We start from the raw sequence: 21,950 nt of genomic DNA, 5'->3' as shown, positions 1-21,950 counted from the left end.
AATGAACCTCTTCACCAAACTGTTGGTATTATAAATACTTTATAGGCAACTACAAAACACATTTACTTGGGAAGTCCCAATTCACACAGTAGCCTGTGATTCAACCTTCATGTACACTATTCTACAAACAAGGCTCTCTCTGTAGGCTTTTGTAAATAAAACTAAATACAGTCTTCCAATTTAAGAAGATGGCTGAAATCATCCTGGAGAAGTGAATGCAGGTAGGGTGATAAATAGAATGTAATCAACATATGGAACTTACTTTGAGTATCTAACCATAGGAGCACATATTTTTACAATCTTCCCAGACTGAAACAAGTCGACAGGACTTCTGAGCTCATATTGTGGGGCATGTCCAGACTTACCAGTCTTGTATAGATTATTGGTCCAAATCTACAAAACAGCATCATCAAGTTAATTTAAACTGACAAAGAAAATCTTTTGACAGCTGCAGTGAATGGATCCTTGCTATGCAGGAATTACGAAAAAATAAACAAGATGGCCCCTAACATACATTGAAAGTATATGGCAAAATGTAATTACATAAATCTCTAATCAAGAAAATAACAAAACCATTCACTAGCTATACTAAGTTAGGTAAAGTCGGTAAAGGGTGGGGAACACCAAGTCCCCCCCCCCACAACTCTTGAACTTGTGATTTCTTACTTAACATAGGTGGTTGCACTCCCCAGCCATTATAGCCATTCTCTATTTTTCTTGACTAGATTTGAGTTTTATGTTCCTCCTTATACATTCAGGGCCCTGGTATTTATTTTTTCATACACCTTCCTAAATATCCACTCAGTACATCTGAAGAGGTGAACTCTAGTTCACAAATGTATATGCTGGAATATTTTTTAAAGTCCAGTTGTATTTATATAACTTTAAAAAGCAAGTTGGAATATCATATTGACTGCAAATTAACAGCTCCTCTTCACCTTCATTATCTGCTTCTAAAGCTGTTCTAAACTTTAGTGCTGAACAGAAACCACAGTGATGTTAAAATAATCCCATCTTGACTGGGACTCTGCCTCAGATGTTATATTTTAAAACCAATATACATGCAAATCTGGATTTCCCATACCCCTGGATACTACATGGTGAAGGGGCAAAAGTGGCAGTTGGTCTCCCCTCAGCCTAAAAGCAAAGTCTAAAAGTGACCCCACCCTACAAACAGCGGGTCAATTGCAAGGAACTTTATTCGGCAGGCAGCAGAGCATTTCACTGACAGACCTTGGCTGGCTGAAGTTATTTTCGAAGGGATGGGAAGGGATGTACTGTGCTGTTGGACAGCTCCAATGTTTTCAAGGGGCATTCTTGTTATTCTCCACAGCAGGGAGAATGTGCAACAGTTCATAATTGGAACAGCTTCTGAGGACAGATGCAAGTTTGTAAATTGACAAATTGGTATGTATTATCCTCCTCTGAATATTTACCTGTCTAGATCAGTTTTGTCCCCCTCTCCTTGGTGCTCAGGATGGAATGCAAGATTTTCTCTGTCATCGACCTTGCGTATAGATTAGGTTGAAAGAGAGAGGGTATGTAGTGGCAAAGTGGAGGTTTAATCCTGGATTTCCCAGATTCTAGTTCAACACTCTAACCACCATACCACACGACCCCCCGCTCCTTTTGTTCTCACAACAACTCTATAAGGCAGTGGTGGCGAACCTATGGCACGGGTGCCAGAGGTGGCACTCAGAGCCCTCTCTGTGGGCACGCGCAAACAGAGTGCCCCCCCCCCCCACATCTAGGCTGGCCTGGGCCACTGGGCTCGATTATTAGCATTAAACCTAAGACCCAGTTTTGGGGAAGCAGTGTAGGTAACCCTGTTAAGCGCTGTTAAACCCCACTGATTTTCATGCGAAGAACTAAAGCATGATCCTTTACCTGGGAGTAAGCTCGGTTGCTGGCAATGGGGCTTGCTTCTGAGAAAACCCTCCTAGGTTCGAGATTCACCCATTGGAAGAGTTGCACGGTTGTTTCAAAGCAAAGCCACCGACTACCACCAAGCCTACTCCTGAGTAACGTATGCCTCGGAGCCCGCCGTTTTTTCTAAACTAAAACCTCAGTATTCAGGTTAAATTGCTGTACTGGCACTTTGCGATAAATAAGTGGGTTTTGGGTTGCAATTTGGGCACTCGGTCTCGAAAAGGTTTGCCACCACTGCTATAAGGTCACTCAACAAGTCTGATGACTGTGAACCCGGGTCTCCTAGACCCTATTGTCATGCTATAAAAAGTGAAGATAGTCCCTGCACAAGCACCGGGTCATTACTGACCCATGGGGTCATGTCACATCACGATGTTTACCAGTTGGACTATGTTTATAGGGTAGTTTGCCACTGCCTTCCCCAGTCGTCTACACTTTACCCCCAGCAAGCTGGGTACTAATTTTACCGACCTCGCAAGGGCAGAAAGCTGAGTCAACCTATAGCCAGCTACCTGAAATTGATTTCTGTCGGGATCGAACTCAGGTCACGGACGGAGCTCAGACTACAGTGCTGCTGCTCACCGATCTGTAACCGCAGCACAAACTGGGGTTCAGATCTAATAAACAACCAGTGAGCCGCTCGCCCTGCATATGGCAACTTACGAAATCATGCGGCTCCATCATCCATTCCGGGAACGCGATTTCTCCTTTCTGGACCTTTCGGCCTCCCGTAGCAAGAAGGTAAACACAAGCAAAGAAAAATCATTAAGAACTGGGCTAGAGTGTTCCAGGGCCCGAATATCCGGTCAAAAACAGGAAGTCCATGGTGCCTCTCTGCGGTGAAAATCCGTAGTGATCCCTTAGCATCTCTGTGGTGATATAGTCCGCTTTTGCATTAAGAGCTAATCAGTTCTCTGGTTGGCCACTAGGGCCTACACACATCTGGTTGACCACTAGGGCCTATACACACTGCACCAGTAGATATCTTCGCCAATGACTATAGAATGCACTGGTTGAAGCCGGAGTACGTCAGCGAACCCTGCACTAGTCGCGTGACGGTAGCAAAGCTTTTCTGGGAAATGTAGGCTATTTACTCCTCAAAACGCTAGCGCCGTTGTGAATTACTAGAAATGTGGTCCGATAGGGTGCGCTTATGTGTCTGTACATCTCACATACATCCTATGGTCCCCAACCCATCTCCTCCTCCACCGCCAAGGCGCGTGTGTAGAACTTCTTCCCCTCACGCCCCATCCCACTCTGAAGCTAGCGGTTCCGGCCCCCGCTCATCCCGTCGTGTCGTGTTCCTGTCCCAGAATGCCCTGCGCCGAATCATGGACCACAATGGTGAGCGAGGGGCGGGTGGGGAGATTCATTTTCAGCCTGGCGCCCGCGCCGTCGCTCTCCTCGCCCCTTTCCTCCCTTCTCTCCTGCGGCCGCGATGTTGGGAGGGGAGACCGACGCCGGTCTGGGAGCGCCGCGGCCTTGTGGTGATGGGCCGGGAGGCTGTTGGGGAACCTGCGGCCTACCCTCTCGCGCGCGCAGACTAGAGTGGAGGCGCTGGGAAGTGGCCTTGCGCTTGCTTTTCACGCTCGCTATTTTTCGCAGCAGTATTGTGTAGTGGTTAGAGTGTCAGGCTAGGAACTGGTTTTAGATCCCCTCGCAAACTGTGTTGGTTACTAATAATCTGGCTATTCTCTCAGTGTAGCCTACCTCATAGGATTGTGGTGAGGATAAAATGGGGAGAGAGGCAGGTACACAAACCTGAAATCCTGGTGGGAAGGGTGCAGTAAAAGGAGATGAAAACTGGACACCCCCAGTGGGTTGGCTTCCATGGTGCCATGACCCTTTCAAAGGGCTGATATCTTGAGGACTGTTTCAGTGGGTTTTTTTTTCCCTTGACATTTCCTTTCGACCCTTGTGACTAGATCTATTCAGCATTGTGTTCATTTCTGCTTCATCAAGCTCAGTGTTCTCTTTGTATGTCTTACTGGGGGATCACTGGTGAAGACTTGGTAATTGTAATGGGGAACATAGGGACTGAGAATTTCCTCTGATGTGTCATATTCCCTGAATGCTTTTTGATCAGACAAGTAAGTGCAGAGAACACTGAAATGATCTCTGTTTAGGTTTTGTGTATGTGTTTGACCACAATATAAGATTCTAGAGCAGGAGCAGACATTCATGCTGAACAGCTCATCACAGGCTTTTTAATATGAAGTGAGTTTCTGACACATTAGCAAAACCACTGGGTTTTAGTTATTTCCCAATGAATCTGGTTAACAACAACCTCATTTTTCTACTGCCCTTTTGTTTGCTAGCAAAGCAACATCTGCACAGGTAGAATTTGTGTAGACAGGTGTTTAACATTCTGACCAAAAGAGATTGCCTGCCCCTGTTCTAGTGTAAACTGTAGAGTCTGCAAATTGATCAATTCCCCCCCGCCCCCGGTTTGTGACTACAAATTTGTGTAAAATCCCTTTAAAGAATCAAACATGGCTGACTGGATTTCTCCACAGATTGGTAAAGATAAGAGGAATAGTTTACAGCTGTATTGCATGGTACAAGACTGTAAGCCTGTGGGCAGGTCTCATCCTTTGATTTGTACTTTTCTGTACACTTCTTTGTTAGATGCTTTATAACAAATAAATTATTTCCAGAATCTGAAACAACATCACACGTACAGTTTGTAGCATAAGCACTGAAAATGAGCTAATCTTTTAAGGAATAAATGCTTGAATTTTGTGCTGTTTACCCACTCTTGAAACCTTCAGTAGTTACATTTGCAACTTGGTATTTCTTGAAAAGTTAAAGACTTTCTTGTTACTTGTGAATTCAATGTTAGTGACATGCAAATATCCATGACTGAAAGTTATCCAGCCTTTCTCTCTGATCAGTCTTTGTTCCTTATTCCTTCACAAGCTTCCATATTAAAGAATTTGATCTGTCCAGCTTCTGTTAGCTAGCAGTTCCTGACCAGTCTTGTGCCATCTAAAGGGGATACAGAAGTTCATGCATTTGGGAATTGTACAGAATTAGACATGCAGTGTAGGTGTGTAGTGAGTGAAACAGAGGAAGGAGGAGGATGTAAGCAGCTTTGGGGCACTGTTGTGAAGAAAGGCAGGATATAAATGAGGTAAATAACATCATTTTAACCTAAAATACTTAATTTTTGAGCCACTGGATATAAAGAAGGTGCATTAAAACATGTATCTGTGTTCATTGCAGTTGATTACTATTTTAGCACTGGGATGAGCAGTCATGTTTTGACAGATCCCTCGCACCCTGTCCTGAAACTGCTAATGTAGATTTGAGTGCTGAAAGCGTCATGTGTAAAATAAACAACTAAGATATAATCTTCAGAAATGAGAGAGACAACATACATTTTAGATGCAATTGTAAGCAGGCTGGCAGTATTGTAATTACTACTGAATTTAAGGGGGGATTACTTTTGAGTAAACCTGCTTGGTTACATAAATATTTGATTGAGACCAGTAGAATATGAAACACCAAAACATTAGTTACCTAAAAGAGAAACCTCAGTATGGGTTTTCAGATAATTTTGATTAGAATCTTAGAAATAATGTTTTCTGACATTTAGTGTTAAACAAACAGGACTAGGCATGCCACATAAGCAATTCTTCAGCAGTGTTCATGCAAAAAAACTTGGGACTTATGTTCATATTGTAAAAATGTGCAAATTAGCTACAGTTTTCAAGCAGCTGAATCCTAAGAAAAGTTCAGGCAGAAATTCAACTGATTGCTAGGATTGCATGTTTGCATTGTAATAAAACAGGTGACCTTTTAGTCTTGTTTGCCTTGAGTTAAATCACAGATTAGCCCCAGTTTGAAATGCATGTTGCTTTTCCCATTTGTGGCAATAACACTGGAACATTGTTAATACACCAGTAACACCTGTTCAGTTTTCTGCAGTTGAAAAACAGTTGCGCATTATACAGAGAAATGCATTCATTGTAAGAAACATGAATTTCTCTTTCTAAAAAACCAGTGTGATTTAGTGGTTATAGTGTTGAACTGGTATGAAGGAGATCCAGGTTAAAGTGCCCACTCTGCCATGGAAGCATTCTGGTCGATCTCAGTCTAACCTACCTCACAGGGTTGTTGTGAGGATAAAATGGAGGAGAGGAGAACCATATATACTGCTTGAGAAATGAAGGATATTAGTGCAGTAAATATTCATTCAAGAACCTACAATCCTACAATAGTTTCTGTTACTGGATTTCACTGGAAGATAATTTCTCTGACAGTTCATTACCATTATCATAATTCATCCTAAGGTTTCCATTAATTTCTTAAAAATGTTATTCTGTGAATTAAAGAACAACCACACTCACTTGACCTTTCTCTAAGATCAATGCTATTTGCCAAAATTACCAGAGAACATTATGTACAGGCAGGAGCAACATTGTTGGATATTATATAGAATTTCCAATGCTAGTCATGCTTTATGAGCTGCATTCATTTTTGTGCAGGGTTGGAAAGTACTTGAGAGGTACACCCTATGGTCCTGGAATATCAGCTTGGACTTTTCTTTGTACTTCACTTTCCTAATTCAGTTTTCTGAAGGAACCAATACAAATCTAGTTGTTCTGGGCTCAAAAGAAGAAGAACAAAGAATAATAACAGTAATTGGATTTATATCCCCCCTTTCTCTCCTGTAGGAGACTCAAAGGGGCTTACAAACTCCTTTCCCTTCCCCCTCACACCCTGTGAGGTAGGTGGGGCTGAGAGAGCTCAGAAGAACTGTGACTAGCCCAAGGCGTGTGTTGGAGTGCACAGGCTAATCTGAATTCCCCAAATTAGCCTCCATAGGTCAAGAGGCAGAGCAGGGAGTCAAACCCGGTTCCTCCAGATTAGAGTGCACCTGCTCTTAACCATTACGCCACTGCTGCTTTGAGAAGAATGAGTTCTATCAACATATTTAAATATTTCTGGGTTTGGATCCAGGCTAAATTTTTCATGGAATAGAATTTGGAATGCAATTTCCCTGCCTTTCTTCTCTCAGTGCAGTGATCTCCTGGGGGATAGGGGACTTTGAGAAATGACATCAGAGTTATGCAACAGGAAGGAAATTGCCAGTTTAATCTGGATCCAAATCAGAGTTTCAGGTATAGTAGCATCAGGACTTAACTGGTTTCCTACAGATAGGTGTGCATTGCCCTGACCTTGATAGCCCTGGGCTAGCTGATTTTATTGGATCTCAGAAGCCAAGCAGGGTCAGCTCTGGTGAGTACTTGAATCGGCAACCTTCAAGAAATGCCAATGTGGTGCCTGATATTTCTTTACCAAATATCAAGCCAACAGAAGAAAGTTTTAAGTAGCTTTATTTGCAAAAAAAAAAAAGGGGGGGAACACCCTGAGTAGACTCCACCGAAATATCCACACATATTTATTCCCTTCTGCCAAATTTGCCACACCCTCTCTGTTTCCCCATTGATTAAGGGTACTTAGAGTCACAACTTTCCAGTCTGCCTATTTACGTGTCACTCCTTGATATGTTGCCCCTCCTATAATCTTCCTGTATGTTCATCATTCAAGCTGGGGTGTAAAAGTTAATATGCATTAGCTCATTAAGCAGGCTCAATATGTACAATCTGATGCAAGCCTTGCCCTTTAGCCTAGTTCCTCAGTTCAACTGGTCTCAGCCGGTCTTATCTTGTTCTGCCCTGGCCAATCTCTACACCCTTTCATCTAATTTCTTTGTTCTGGTAGAATACACATTCCTCATTTATCACCCCAAGGGTGTGACACAGAAGCAGGCAACCGCAAATCACCTCTGAACATTTCTTGTTTTGAAAACCCTACAGCAGGGGTCCCCAAACTATGGCCCGGGGGCCAAATGTGGCCCCCTGAAGGCATTTATCCGGCCCGCCAGGCATGGCGGTGATGGCTCCATTCATGTGCAGGGGGGGGCTCGAGGGAGAGGAGGAACCGGCCCCAACAGCTGTTTATTGCAATTACATGATGGCACCCCCAAATCTCCATGAATTTTCTGACCCAGAGTTGGAAACCTTACACGTGGTAACTCCTGCTCTGCTCTTCCCTCTCGGCTACTCCATGTGTTGCTCTCAGGCTTTCTGTTCCGCCTCGCTCCCATTGGCATCAGCCAGGCTGGAGAATCGCTCGCTGGCTGCTAGGGAGGAAAGAACCCAGGAAGATACCTGATCCTGGGTTAGATGGAATGCTTCATTGGGAAAGTTCTGCTTTTTTTTACAGGGGAAGGTATTCCACAGCCTCCCCAACAATATTTGGAGCCCACCCTGTACTTGACATACTTTGGTCACTGTTCTAAAAATAGACCATGACAGAAAGGCTGAAAGGTGAAATCAAACATTTTACAATCATTTGTGCATAGGAATTTGTTCATATTTTTTTTTAGTCCGGCCCTCCAACAGTCTGAGGGACAGTGAACTGGCCCCCTGTTTAAAAAGTCTAGGGACCCCTGCCCTACAGGGACACCTTAAATGAGCTGTGGCTAGGTCACACACAGAAAGAATGGACTGGTTACAGTTGCTTGTGTTAGTTGTTCTCTATAGGCCATGCATCAGATTTGATTGGTTTGAATTGTATTAACAGCTCCAACATATTCTTTGTCTACCAGAGTTGAAGGGTAGCTTCCGATTGCCTCTGAAGAGATTCTTATGGAAAATGTGGACTGCCATTTAAAAATAAAGTTATATCTTTCTGGCGTAAGGAAGGGAATATTAGACATCCCTTGAGGTTGCACCCAGACAGCTTTTATCTTAATCTTGCCCAGTTTTCCTCACTTAATCTCCCATTCATCATGGCTTTCATCCATGCAGGTTCCATGATCCCCACTTCCTTTTGCGCCAGTGAAAAAAGGTTTGTATCTCCCCTGACCTACTCAGAATTCTTTAGGCAAGGGAACTTTCTGAAGTTGGATGTTGAAGTTGAAGGCATTGCCTCAACTTCTGTAAGTCATACTGGCTGATTGTGCACAAGATGTTTGCCTTATGGCGGAGGCGAATGTCCATTGTGGCAAGATTTCGTATACAGATGTATTTCCTCTAGTCCCGCTTTCACTTTCCACTCTCTCCTTGACAAGCGAAACCATTTGTAGCGTGAATTTAATTTTTTTTGCTGCCAGAGTGGGGCATATTTGCCAGTGAACACCTCTGCCCTTGGCCAGACCGCTTAGTCTCACCCCCTCGTGTTGCTTTGCACACTTTCCCTTCACCCTCCTCCCTGTTGTTGATTCCTTCCTGCTTCTTGTCCTGATGTATCATTTCTATTGCCCGTGGCTTCCCTGCTCCCGCATATTTTTAGAGCTTTAGATTAAAAAAAAATCAAATAATAATATCAATAAATCAATAATAACAATTAAAAATGTAAAAATAATAAGATTAGTTGATCAGCCCAAACACCCAATTTGCCCGTGCGTTTGATCAACAGACTGGGATGTCTGCAGCCTTGTAGATGTATATACAAGCAGTCAGTTATTCCAGACCACACTGGGATTATCCAGTTAATCTTGACATTTGGGTTTACAGCACATTGGGAGATTGTCCAATGTGAACTTGAGTTGCTTAGCAAACAGCAATTCACGTTGTCCTTTTGCTTGTTTTACAGTTTGCACACTTCCATTACCCACCCACCCTAAAAGATATTAGTGTTTGGGCAAAGTGTACGAATTTAAGACTTTTCTTTAACAGTTCACTTTTTTATATCGATATATTAAGGGAATTTAAATATTAAAAATTATATTTAAAATTGAGGCACGCATGCATGATAGAGAACCCATGAAACATTAACCCCCCCCCCCCCAGACACAGGTGGAAAGCCAACTGATGGGTAATGCCTGCCCAGCTGCAAACAGGGCAGTGGGTAATAATGTCTACTGAACATGCCCCAAAACAAAGACTCCGCAGCCAGTTCTCTTTGAAATGGAGGGAGCCTCAATGTGCATAATTGGCCACTCTATAATTTTTTTTTACAGAGCAGTGTGACAAAAAAAAAAAAGACTGGCTGCTGCCTCAGAGAGCTTACTGTGGAAATTTCAGTAATGGAAAAGTCACCTGGTAGGAAGGGCTAGATTGACTGCTAGAGAATGTAGTGATGGTAATGAAAGAAGGAAACCAATGACTGTGAATATGTGAATTTGAGGAAAGGAAGTGAGGGAACACAGAAACTATGATTTTACACAAAGAGCATCAGACATTGACTGCAACAGCTATGGCTCAAACCCCTTAGCTGTGAAACTTCACTGAATGACCTTGGACCTGTCATAATCTACCTCACAGGGTTGTTGTGAAGATAAAATTGTGATGACAAAATTGAGCTCCAAATGAAACTACAGTAGTTCAGATAGTCCGAAAGAGGCAAGTTCTCTATTAAAACATGACTGCATTTTTTCCTTCTATTCTCTGCGCTAGTCAGCTGACTGCATGCTTTCCCATCCTTAAAAAACAGTATATGTTCAACTTGTACACTGTGTATAGAAACCTCTTACAATAATATTTTTATATATTTTATTTAAACTTTTAAAAATAGTACAAATATCAAAACTTTCCACAAGAAAAATCAAAAGAAAGAGAGAAAAGAAGGAAGTTGAACATTGATGATTGTTACATCATATGAATAAGCATAACCAGTTTATAGCATATACATCTTAAACTTTAAATGCATAGAGGACATGTCAAATCTTGTTGAATGTTCCCCAATCTATAGAAACAAAAAAAAGAAGGGTGAAAAGAAAAGAAAGCCAACGTACTATTTATATTCCTGCATAATATTACTTATTCCTGGAATAATTAGAAAAGGAACTTTACGAGTGAGAATTTGTTGACTGCTATCACTTCTAGTTCTTTATCATTATATATGTTACCTCTAAATTGGTAAAAGAATTGTTATACGTAATGTTTCTTTATGGCAGTTTATATCTAAAGTAAACATAAAATCATATAAGGTCTCAATTTCAACTAAATCTCTTAAATGATCTCATACAATAATGTTTCAAAAATTGTCATCAAGGCTATTCAGGGTGAAGATGGAAGGTTACTTGATTGAATCTTTCTCTCATATTAAAAAGTCCCCCTGCACACAAAGAACTAGATATATGTAAAAAAAATTAAAGCCTAGCTTCTATTCACATAATTTATATTTTACCTTTCTCCCCAGTGGGACCCAAAGTGACTTACATAGCTCTCCTTTCCTCCATTTTATTCTCACAACAACCCTGTGAGATTCATTAGGTTGAGAGTTTTCAACTGGCTCAAAGTCACTCAGCAAGTTTCCATGGCAGAGTGGGGATTTTAACCCAGTTCTCTGCAATTCAAGTCTGAAATTCTAACATAATACTGGCTCTCATCTTGTCCTGATTATTTTCTGTTGGAATGTGTGGTATATGTGTATGGAGGGGAGCATTCAAATGTTCAATCATCCTATTTATAGTTGAATGTGGTATGGTTACATGTTTTTAGTAATATTGTCCAGAATTTTGAAGGAAGTCGAATGTGACCTTATGATTGGACAACTGAAATGAACAGGTATTTTTTGTATATTTGTTTATGTAGACAATGATTTGCAAGGCACCAATAGTTCTGGCTCCTTGGGTGGTCTTGATGTTCGCCGACGCATTCCTATAAAACTCATCTCCAAACAGGCCACCAAAGCCAAACCAGCACCCCCTCGTCCTGCCAGGAATATGAATAGGGGCCCATCAAAGGCTGGTGAAGAAGGTAAACTGTAATTTGATAAAGAGCTATGTTGTAACCCCTGAGGGATTAAGCAATTTCTGATGCTTGAGTCATAACATAAAAGAGGGCAAGTGAGAAAAAGCTAGTAAAGGACTTTTTTTGTTCTTTATTTTAAGATAATGACATCCAGTTTTGACATGGTAGTGGCTGGTCCAAATCTCTTCTGTGGTTTTTGTATGGTGTCATCAGATCAAAGTCAACAAAGGTGGGCTGAGCTAGACTGATCTGTTTTCACTTTTATCTCAATAACCAACCTGTCCATCACTCTGTAAGAAATGGAACTGAAGAGCTCCCCTGCCCCCAGTCATTCTCAAGGTGAACTTACGCTATTCCTCAGACAAGGTGAGGAGAAGTGTTTTGAAGGTTACAAGCTCTACTCTGATAGAACATTTTTAGATTTTATTAGTCAGAAAAGATCTACTGGTAGCAAAACAGGTGTGGAAATCGTTTGAAGGTTTTTAGTGAACTGTTACACTTAGAGCTTCTGAATGTCATGTTTTCAGCTTATGAGGATTGAATGGTATTTTATTGTATTTGTCTCTGTTTTTTACTGAGTTAATTCTTTTTTTATTCGAATGATAGGATTCTGATCATCTCATGAATTTAAAATTTGCCTTTGCTTTGATAGCTGATTCTCTAAAGTTCTTGTTTGTTGGTTTGTGTTGTTTTTCTACAGAAGAATTTGATTATAACGAAGAACAGCAGTATGAATGCAAAGGTAGTGATGTATTTGGTAATCAAAGAAGGTTCCCTGGACATCTCTTCTGGGACTTCAAGGTGGGACCATAGGCCTGAATGTCTTATGAAAAGTATGTGGTTGTAAATACCATAAAAATCAAAATTGTAGTGTTTTTAATAGGAGATTTGAGTCATATCTTGATTTTGAGACTACAGATTGCTACTTCTGGATACTGTCTAGTGCTCTGTCATCGCTAATTAAATGTGGAGTACTAATGGGCCTGTTAGCAAGACAGCAATAAGACAAAAGAGAAAATGTTTCACTTTACCAGGCTTTTTGTAGATCTCTAGGTTTTTAGTTGGTAAGTACATGTTGACAGACTGATAAAATAATGAAAATTGACATTTTGACAGATAAATTTACTCGGAGAAAAAGATGATACCCCCGTCCATTTCTGTGACAAGTGTGGACTGCCCATCAAGATGTATGGACGCATGGTAAGTATCGTAATGGTGGAAACCTAGCAATTACTCTGCCACAAGGAATGATAAATTGCAAATCCATGATGTAGAAGCAAGGAGGAGGAACCCGGTTGAATTAAGTGGGATGCTGTGTAGTTGCCAAGCAGCAAACATTAGGGTTTTTTCCCTTTTTTTAAAGGAAATGCTTCTTTCACTGCCAGTGGACATAGTGATGGCTACAAGCATGGAAAGTTTTACAAGGGGGTTAGATGGACGAGAGAAGGCTTGGTCCATCGATAGCTGTTACGCATGGTGAATTAAGAGAAGCTCTGCATTCAGAGCTTCAGTAAACCTTTGAGCCTCTGTACTGGGAAGATGGATTATGAGCCTCTATATCAGTGGTGGCGAACCTTTGGCACTCCAGATGTTATGGACTACAATTCCCATCAGCCCCTGCCAGCATGGCCAATTGACCATGCTGACAGGGGCTGATGGGAATTGTAGTCCATAACATCTCGAGTGCCAAAGGTTCGCCACCACGGCTCTATATCATATTTGTTGGCCCTGTAGGATGACTAGCTTGCCCTCTGTTGTGTGAAAGGATGCTAGACTAGCTGGACCATGTGTTTGTTTTAGCAGGGCTCTTGTGTTCTTTTTAAAAAACTGAAGTCTATTGTTAAAGCAGATTACAGCAGACTTTTAATGTACTTTTGAATAATCGGAGTAAAACATTGACAGGTCTACAATCTCAGGTTGTTTTGTCAAGAAAACCCCTTCCAGTTTTACAGGCTTTGGATGCGGTTTCAGGTAGAATTAAAAAACTTAAATTACTTGTGGCCCAGCAGCTTCATCAGCAATTGAAAAGGAAGAAATCCCTATTTAGCAAAACATCTTGGATTTTTACAGCTGACAGCACAGTCTAAGTATGCTGGGTATGAATGTTTTAAAAGATTTAATGGCAGCCTGTCTGAAATATGGTTCATTTGTACCTGCTGGTTTTTTGAATATGGTTATTGGTGTTTTTTTAGATACCTTGCAAGCATGTTTTCTGCTACGAGTGTGCTCTGTTGCATGAAAAGAAAGGTGACAAGATGTGTCCAGGGTAAGTTCATTAATGTATGCTTGTTACAGTGTGGGAGGGGAGGGAGTGGTAATGCAGACTCTACTCCCTGGCAAGTCAGTACACATGGATTGATTCTATGAGTGGGATCCACAGATTGGTTCTGCTTGCAGAGGCTCTTTTCTCTAGTAATCAGAACTTCTTGAGACTCAAGAGCCTTACTAGAAGAGACTTTTTCAGCAGGTTCTTTCTGCTGGAGGAAGGCACCTCCACTAGGAGCATGGATTTACAGTAAGTGACTAACATGTGAATCCACTCTTGCTTTATGAATGGAAGTTTGCTTGGGAGTAGGGCAGTTGCTTTTAGTGCCAGCACAATTGGCACTAAATAGAATTGGCTGGAAATGTGTTTTGGAAACAGCTGTGCATTAACCAAGGGGCTGTGTGGTTCAGCAATTATATCAGGTACCCAAGTAGAGCAAACAACCACACATAATAATCAGACTGAACAGTATTAGGTCATCTTGGCAGACTTTATGAATTGGTAATAAGCTCTACATCATCTTCCCCTTTAAACATATAGCTGTACTAGCGGGGCCTGGCCACTCATTGCTGTGGCTTATTGTGGTGAAATGGGAAAGGAACAGTAGCAGCAAATCAATTGCAGAGGCCAGCAGTACGTGCTCATGCAAACACGCAGTCTGATACTGTGCAATGTCAGTGATGTGTGTGCCTGCTTTCCTTGGGGGGGGGGGATGGAAAGGCACCCCTCCCACACATCTAGGCTGGCTGGTCAAGATCCTTTACCTGGGAGTAAGTTTGGTTGGTGGCAATGGGTGTCGCTTCTGAGGAAACCCTCTGAGGGACGCGACGCAGCCATTCAAAGTATGTCACGGTTGCTGTACCGAGCTTACTCCTGAGTAATGCGTGCCTGGTTTTCTTAACTGTAACCGTAGGATTCAGGGAATCTAGGGTGCCTGGCCCCTCCCTTCTGTCCCTTGCATGTCGCCCCTCACTCTCTTCCCTCCCTCACTCCTCTTCCCTTGCATGCCACCCCTCCCCCTCCCTCCCTTCCCTTTCCCTCCGCAAGGGTGGGTGGGTCATATCAAGATGCTGGGCCCCCTGCCTCCCCTCCCTTGCATGTCACTCCTCACTCTCTCCCCTCCCTCACTTCTCTTCCCTTGCATGCCTCCCCCTTCGTCCCTTTCCTCTCCCTCCCTCTCTTCCCTTGCATGCCACCCCTCCCTCCCTCTCCCTCCCTTCTCTCTCCCTCGTGTGTATGTGTGCGTATGAGGTGAAACACTTGAGTTACTGCCTATGTACTGTTTTCACTGCTCATATCTGGCCATCTGAGCGAACATTCTAAGCTGCACGAACATTCTAAGGGTGACAGTTACACACAGGCAGCTGCATGTCCTTCACCATGGAGCGCCAGGAAAAAGGCGTTTTACCTGGGCCATGTGTGAAATTTCAGGTATGTGAACATCTAAAAACACTCTTGCCTGGCTGACTATAGTGGCTGGGAATTTTCTGAGGAATAGGCCAAGCAGTTACTGAGTTATACCATCACTAACAAATACACGGTTTGCTTTTTATATATATAGATTACAGACATCTTAGCACATTTTCAATATTTCTGCTCAATGCTGTGCAATCAGAACAGGAAGCAAAACATAAATCAGCTGTAGTTTAAAGACAATTGACTTTAAATTGATTAATGAAATTCTAAGACACTGAGAATAATTCTCTGTTGATGTCTAAGGAATATGTCTAAGGAATGTCATTATTTATGTTGTATTTTGTGATGAAAACTTTGAAACAGTGGCACCTTAGTCTCTTAGGATATATTTCCACAGTCAGTTTGGTTTGGAAAATGGATCCAAGTGTTGATGTTTGGCTGTTATTCTCCCATAATTAAGGTTTCTGCTCTCTATTTTGCCAGGTCACATCTTGACTACAAAGCTCCTCCCAAATCACACTGGGAAGCCTCCAGTGCCAGGGGCTGGTTCTTCAACCAGGCATTTGATCAGTGTTCAGATTCTCTAATAACAGGCTGAAACCAGAGGAATAGGTTGACTTGTATTTTATTGCTCTTTCCCCAGCATCCGAGAATCAGGTTCAAATGTCTTGATTACATACTGACAGTCTTAACTTCTTCATCTGTCTTCCTTATTCTCAGGCCTAGTTTTCTACCCAGGATTCCATGACAGGAGTTCTGGCCATTGTTCCTGTGCTATGCAGCTAGGGTTTAAGGTGACTAGATCTCTAGAGAGTACACTTCTGCTCTCCTGGCTGGTAACACCACCTTTCCAGGCTCTCCTGATGTACCAGGCTTTTCCAGCTGTCTATTTTCCTGCCCTTTTCAGCCAGTTGTCTCTCCTCCCCTTCCCTCTTCTTGCTGGGGCAGTTTATTCTCCTTCCTCCTGGCATAGCCATTCCCTAGCTCTCCGGGCTTTCACCTATGTAGACCTTTGCTGCCTAGGAGGTCCTTACTCCCAACTCTGCCTTTACCCTGCAGAGGCTTATACTGACTGTTTTTGCCTCTCCTACCTTTATGTGCCTTTTCTGATTTAGAATGGAATAATTGTTAAAGATCAACAGTGAACCCTTTAAAAATTGCTTAGACTTTAATGCAAGATAATTATTCTCAGTGTCTTCATATCTCCATTAGTTTTGAGCTATTAGAACTAAATCCCTTTGTTTTACGAACTTTGAGCATTTGGAATTGATTCTGTAAATGACATTCTTTCTTTCCCTCCCTTAATTTAGCTGTAACGAATCTGTACAGCGAATTGAGCAGTGTGTACGAGGGTCTCTCTTCATGTGTAGCATTGTCCAAGGATGCAAGAGAACATACTTATCCCAGAGAGACTTGCAGGCTCACATCAACCACCGTCACATGAGAGCAGGGAAACCAGTTGCACGTCCTCCTCTAGAGCCTGTTCATCCTCCTGTTGCTCCGCCTCCTGCTGAGATCCCGGAGCGGTTCATAATGCCTTCGGACAAGCACCATCTGAGCCACATTCCACCAAAGCAGCACATCATGATGCCACCTCCACCACTTCAGCACGTGCCACATGAGCATTATAACCAGCCACACGAAGACATCCGGGCATCCCCAGCAGAGATGTCCATGGCTCCACCTCCCCCTCGCTCAGTCAGTCAAGACACCTTTCGTATTTCAACAAGAAAACACAGCAATCTCATCACTGTGCCCATACAGGATGATTCAAACTCTGGTACTCGAGAACCACCACCACCTGCCCCAGCACCTACTCACCATCATCCTGAATACCAGGGTCAACCTGTGGTTTCCCACCCTCATCATATTATGCCGCCACAGCAACATTATGCACCACCCCCTCCCCCACCCCCGCCAATAAGCCATCCAATGCAACATCCCCCCCAGGGTGCAGGTACTCCTCATCTGGTTTACAGCCAAGCTCCACCCCCTCCAATGACCTCTGCCCCTCCACCAATAACTCCTCCCCCTGGACATATTATTGCCCAACTGCCACCATATATGAATCATCCTCCTCCGGGACCACCACCACCTCAGCATGGTGGCCCACCGGTCAATGTCAGTGCACCCCCTCCCCATCACTACAACCCTAATGCTTTGCCACAGTTCAGTGAAGATCAAGGAACTCTCAGTCCACCTTTCACACAGCCAGGGGGAATGAGTCCAGGTATTTGGCCTGCTCCAAGAGGGCCACCTCCACCTCCACCAAGAATGCAAGGTCCACCTTCTCAGGCTCCACTTCCTGGACCACACCACCCTGACCAGGCCAGATACAGGCCATACTATCAATGATATTAAGAGTAACTTGAACTAATGTATGATATAGGAAGGATAACATCCTAAACAGGGGCTTTTAAATGAACCTGACTGTTTGGGGATTTCTCCCCCCTTCCCTCAAATTTATTTGAGGGGAAGAAAAAACCTTATGACTGTAAAACTCTCTGGGGACTTGAATCTTAAGGTAAAAGTTTTAAAACTTGACTGTAGGACTTTGATGCCTGATATATTGTAGTGTTAAGAAAAAGTGGCTCTGTAGTTAAGAACTACATTTTAACAGACATTGTGCTGTAGCCTGGTTGATCTACCCCCAGCTATGAATGTTTGTGAGACTTCTCAAACAACCCAACATTTATTGTACCACTCTTAAAGTCTTCTTGTTAAATCTGATGCTTAGTTTCACTTGTGATCCTTTTTTCTCTTTATTTTTGTCAACCTGTGTATAATTAAATTTAAGATACAGTCCAAAAATGTTTGCGGCCCCCCCCCCCCCCAATGGATGGAATTTATTTCTACTTCTTGTTTAGGGGCAGAGTAGAGTGTAAAGAAAGAAGAAATCATTTTTTGTATTTGCATTTCTCCAGCCAGCATGACAACACTTCATATAATTGGTTGTTGAGCTGTTACAGAGAATTAGTAAAAAGAATAGGTCAAGGAACCTTTTCTTGTCGTATGAATGTTGTTACTGAGGAAGCATTTTTTTGAATTTCACAGAAGACATGGGTATATGAAGTCAGAGCCTTCTTCAGCTAGGCATGCAAAAGTTTTCTTTTTCCCTTTAGCATTTCATTTTTAAGAGGAGGTTACAGAAGTTTATTTTACAGTAATAACATCATAGCAGAAGCTGTTAAGTTCATAACAAATTTAAGGTGCTCCCCTATACACAAAATAAAACGTGCTTCACTGTTTACAGATCATTCTATGTTGAGGTGACTTTGGAAATAAGTTACGATAATGTTGAAATTTGAGCTCAGTTTCTGTGTGTTGAATTCTGAATCCGTTTTTCAGTTACAAAAGGCACTTCTGCTAGTAGAGTGGAATTTCCTTCCACCCTCTCAGTTCTTCAAAAGGAAGCTCCTAGGGGATAAGGGACCTTCAGGAATAACATGAGGGTTGAATTGGGGGGCCTTCACTTTGGGGGGATCAATTAAAATGTCCCCTCCCTCTTCTGATGGCAGAAAATAATTCCACCCTGCCACTCCCCACCCCCACCATTCCCTAGTTAAATAGTAAAATTTAGGTGGCTTTGTCTGAATTTCCTGTGTGGTATATTACTTACCAATGCAACTAGATGGTTTGAGAATTAGAGACCACTTCATACATTAAGCTTTTTACATGTAACATGTTATACGTGTAAGCATTTTTTGTAGCCAATCAGTGCTTGCTACCAGTTGTATCATTCATCCTCAGGGAGATGGAATGGATGGGTGGTGATCAATGTGTTTGCTGCTGGGTAGCACAGTGTCTCACAGACTCCTTCACATGATAAATATCCGTGGTGAGGGATCTGGATGCAGTTCTGCTGACTTGAAAAATGACCAACTGATACTGTGAATGACCCCCGCCCCCCACAAACACATCTCTCTTGGGACTGGCTAGCTGTGACCTTGCATACTTCCTTAAAATGTTTGCTAAGGACAAATGCAGATGTAACTGAGGCAATCTCTTAACTCCAGTTAAGAGTGCAGGAACAGATAACAACAGGATGTACACTGTCCCACCCACCCCCAATGGTACAAATCTCCCACATTTAACAGCTTTAAAATAGTGCCATGAACATAAACTGGTTAAGAGTAACAAGGTTGCCTGTTCAGCTAAAGGGTTGGATCCAAAGCCCAACCTGTTTAGTGAAACTGTGGGACAGGGCTCCCCTGCCTTCCCCTTTCTGCTATAGCTCACTAAGCCTCTGAAATTGAGGTCAGGGGACCCTCAAGAACAGAGCAGGAAGGGTGAAGCAGAGTTCAGTGTTGGAGGAGAGGAAATCAGTTGAGAAAAATCACGCTTTCCCATCAGCAGAAGTTCTGTAACACCAACAGAGTGATTTCTTTTGATCTAGTCCAGTATTCTTATTCTTCGTTGTTGCTTGGGGTTGCTTAGCAAATCCAACAGAGAACCAGAATAACTAAAGTAAATGTTGGTGACAAACTAAATCTCATCTGTGTAGATATGGGATGGGTGTGTGTGTGAGAGAGAGTGGAGAACTGCACCAGAGAAAGATTATAATCGATGTTAAGATAGAGCGTTGGATCCTGTCGAAATATCTGTGCATATGAGGGGGTAGACTTCTCTGATTCCTCCCTCCCTTGGTATCCCTCAAACGTAGCTTTCTTGCTGTAGTTGGGGGCCCCATTCTCCAAGAATGGCGTTTTGGAACTGATGTGGGTGGCTGGAGGTGGGCAAGCTGTGTTTCTGTGCGTGGAAATTTTAAGCGTGATCCACCCCATAGCTCTCTTTATGTCTAAAGTCTGATAAATTGGTTTGCAAAAGAAAAGACACACTTATGTAGCATTTTCAGTAGTTTGTGCATTGCATTCTCAAATTGCATCTATTAGGTGTAGGACTGGAATCTGTGTTGTTTCTTTAGGAAGACCTGTGCCAGTTTTTCTTTTTCTTAAATATTTAGTACTATGTAACTTTTCCTATTAGCAATTCCATTAGAGATTTAGGACTTACTATATGATACGGGGAGCACAGCCCATACTTAAATTGCTTCTTTGGCTTTGCTAAACCTTGGTTCAGCTCTAGTGCAGCACAGTGTCAAGACTGACTCATGGACTGGAATGCTCAGTTTCTTCAGCATCAAAGAGATGTAGCCAGCAAGTTCATCATGATGAGAATCCGCATCCACATCTGGACACATTATCTCCCATAGTTGTGTGTTAAACATTTGCATTTGTACTTCTTTAAACCTCAAAAAAATTATTCAGTCTGCCAGCGGAATTTCAATTCCCCATAAATGTTATTAAATAGGATTTTGATGGATCCCCCCCCTCCCCCCGGCATGCAATTAATACAAATAATATGGTACTCTTCTACTTACAAAACACAGATCACTGGTAGGTTTTAAGAACGAGGGTGTTTGTTGTATTCTTACGGTTTTGACTGATGATGTTCAAGCAAATAAATGTGCTGCTGTCCTTTGAACTTGTTGCACTATGCTTCATTTGGAAAATCACCATAGCATCGTAAACACCCTTGACTTTGATGTATTTAGAAGGGTGTAACTAGTTAGTATTGCACTATTAGACATCTAGTTTTGCATGGTAATAGCATCACCGCTTCTAAAATGGAGGATCAGGCCTCTGATCCATTAAAATGTATTTTAGAGGCCTTCAAAGATAAAGCTGTATGTGTGTAAGCAAGCATATATACTCACATATGAATCGGAACGTAAAGAACTGCAACTCATAGTGGGGCCAGAGGACTTTGGACTTGTGTTTCTTGAACAGCAAGCCATGAACTACTTTTGGAACAGGTGACTTTCAAAAAGGAGGGGCATGGCTAACTGGTGGAACACCTGCTTTGCATGCAAAAGGTCCCAGGTTCAAGGTTCAATCCCTGGCATCCCCAGTGGAATGGATCAGGTAGTAAAGTGAAAGACTTTAACCTGAGATCCTGGAAAGCTGCTGCCAGTCTGAGTAGACTACTGACCTTGATGGACCAAGGGATTGATCTCATACAAGGCGGTATTTACTGCACAGTACTAATTTTAAAGCAGACGTCTAAAACTGCATCAATAGTATAAGTGCAAGTCTTTAAATTGAAAGTAAAGGTAATTTATGGGGGTATCATCTTGGCCATCTCTCCCCCCACTCCCTTTCTCTAAAGACCTCAATAGAATTCATAGTACGCTTCCTTTATAATTCTGTGAAGCTGGTTAATCTGATAGAGTGACTGGCTCAATGACTTTTATTTTTTTAGTTTTTAAATATTACTTTTTATTAAAAGCAATCTTTCCTAAGCCTGGTTGGCTGCAATGTTTCTAGTATGACTGCAGGACCCTTGCACGTTGCAGTGATTGAAAGGTGTGCCTTCTTGGCAGGTCCTGCCCCATCAGTTTAATTTTCCTTGTCTTAGTTCCTTCTGGTTGCCACTGGAAGGTTATAGCATTATAATGTTAAAATCTACAATTACAATCTGTTGGCTCCTCTGCATTCCCAGCTTTGATTTTTTTTTTTTAAGTAAATGGTATCTCGTCCTTTTTTTTCATGCAGCATGGCAGTAGATCATTATAATGTAATAGTGGTGTAGTGATTTTGCAATCACTGATTTTTTAAAAAATAAAAGCC

General features: G+C 42.3%; 2 protein-coding genes across 4 annotated transcripts in view; one reads left to right on the top strand and one right to left on the bottom strand.

Annotated features, from left to right (window-relative positions):
- DUS4L (dihydrouridine synthase 4 like) overlaps positions 1 to 2,857 on the bottom strand; it is a 43,904-nt gene extending 41,047 nt beyond the window's left edge. The window contains exons 1-2 of one of the 2 annotated variants that reach the window (XM_048502155.1): positions 2,593 to 2,857; positions 263 to 393 (exon numbers count right to left, since the gene is read on the bottom strand). In XM_048502155.1, coding sequence (XP_048358112.1) covers positions 263 to 393; positions 2,593 to 2,613 — 152 coding nt within the window. In that variant the 5' untranslated portion in view covers positions 2,614 to 2,857. The remainder of the gene's footprint in view (positions 1 to 262; positions 394 to 2,592) is intronic. The other variant, XM_048502156.1, reaches the window with a different exon arrangement.
- Positions 2,858 to 3,118: 261 nt separating this feature from the next.
- On the top strand, positions 3,119 to 20,805 carry CBLL1 (Cbl proto-oncogene like 1). 2 transcript variants are annotated; one of them, XM_048502154.1, is made up of 7 exons: positions 3,119 to 3,273; positions 11,481 to 11,645; positions 11,780 to 12,005; positions 12,340 to 12,440; positions 12,756 to 12,839; positions 13,832 to 13,905; positions 16,632 to 20,805. In XM_048502154.1, the coding sequence occupies exons 3-7, from the start codon at positions 11,939 to 11,941 to the stop codon at positions 17,674 to 17,676; spliced, it is 1,371 nt and encodes a 456-aa protein (XP_048358111.1). In that variant the 5' UTR covers positions 3,119 to 3,273; positions 11,481 to 11,645; positions 11,780 to 11,938; the 3' UTR covers positions 17,677 to 20,805. The 2 variants fall into 2 exon arrangements, with proteins under 2 accessions (XP_048358111.1, XP_048358110.1); XM_048502153.1 differs by lacking the exon at positions 11,780 to 12,005 and having other exon boundaries at positions 3,120 to 3,273.
- Positions 20,806 to 21,950: the final 1,145 nt, after the last annotated feature.

The sequence above is a fragment of the Sphaerodactylus townsendi genome, linkage group LG06 (genome assembly GCF_021028975.2).
Source record: "Sphaerodactylus townsendi isolate TG3544 linkage group LG06, MPM_Stown_v2.3, whole genome shotgun sequence".
NCBI lineage: Eukaryota > Metazoa > Chordata > Lepidosauria > Squamata > Sphaerodactylidae > Sphaerodactylus > Sphaerodactylus townsendi.
This window is presented reverse-complemented; position numbering and strand designations above follow the sequence as displayed.

What these genes read in the sequence shown, in the direction of transcription:
- CBLL1 (XM_048502153.1), top strand. An exon ending in ATCTCTTCTGGGACTTCAAG is followed by an intron (nt 12,441 to 12,755) that starts GTGGGACCATAG and finishes ACATTTTGACAG; the next exon opens with ATAAATTTACTCGGAGAAAA. An exon ending in TCAAGATGTATGGACGCATG is followed by an intron (nt 12,840 to 13,831) that starts GTAAGTATCGTA and finishes GTGTTTTTTTAG; the next exon opens with ATACCTTGCAAGCATGTTTT.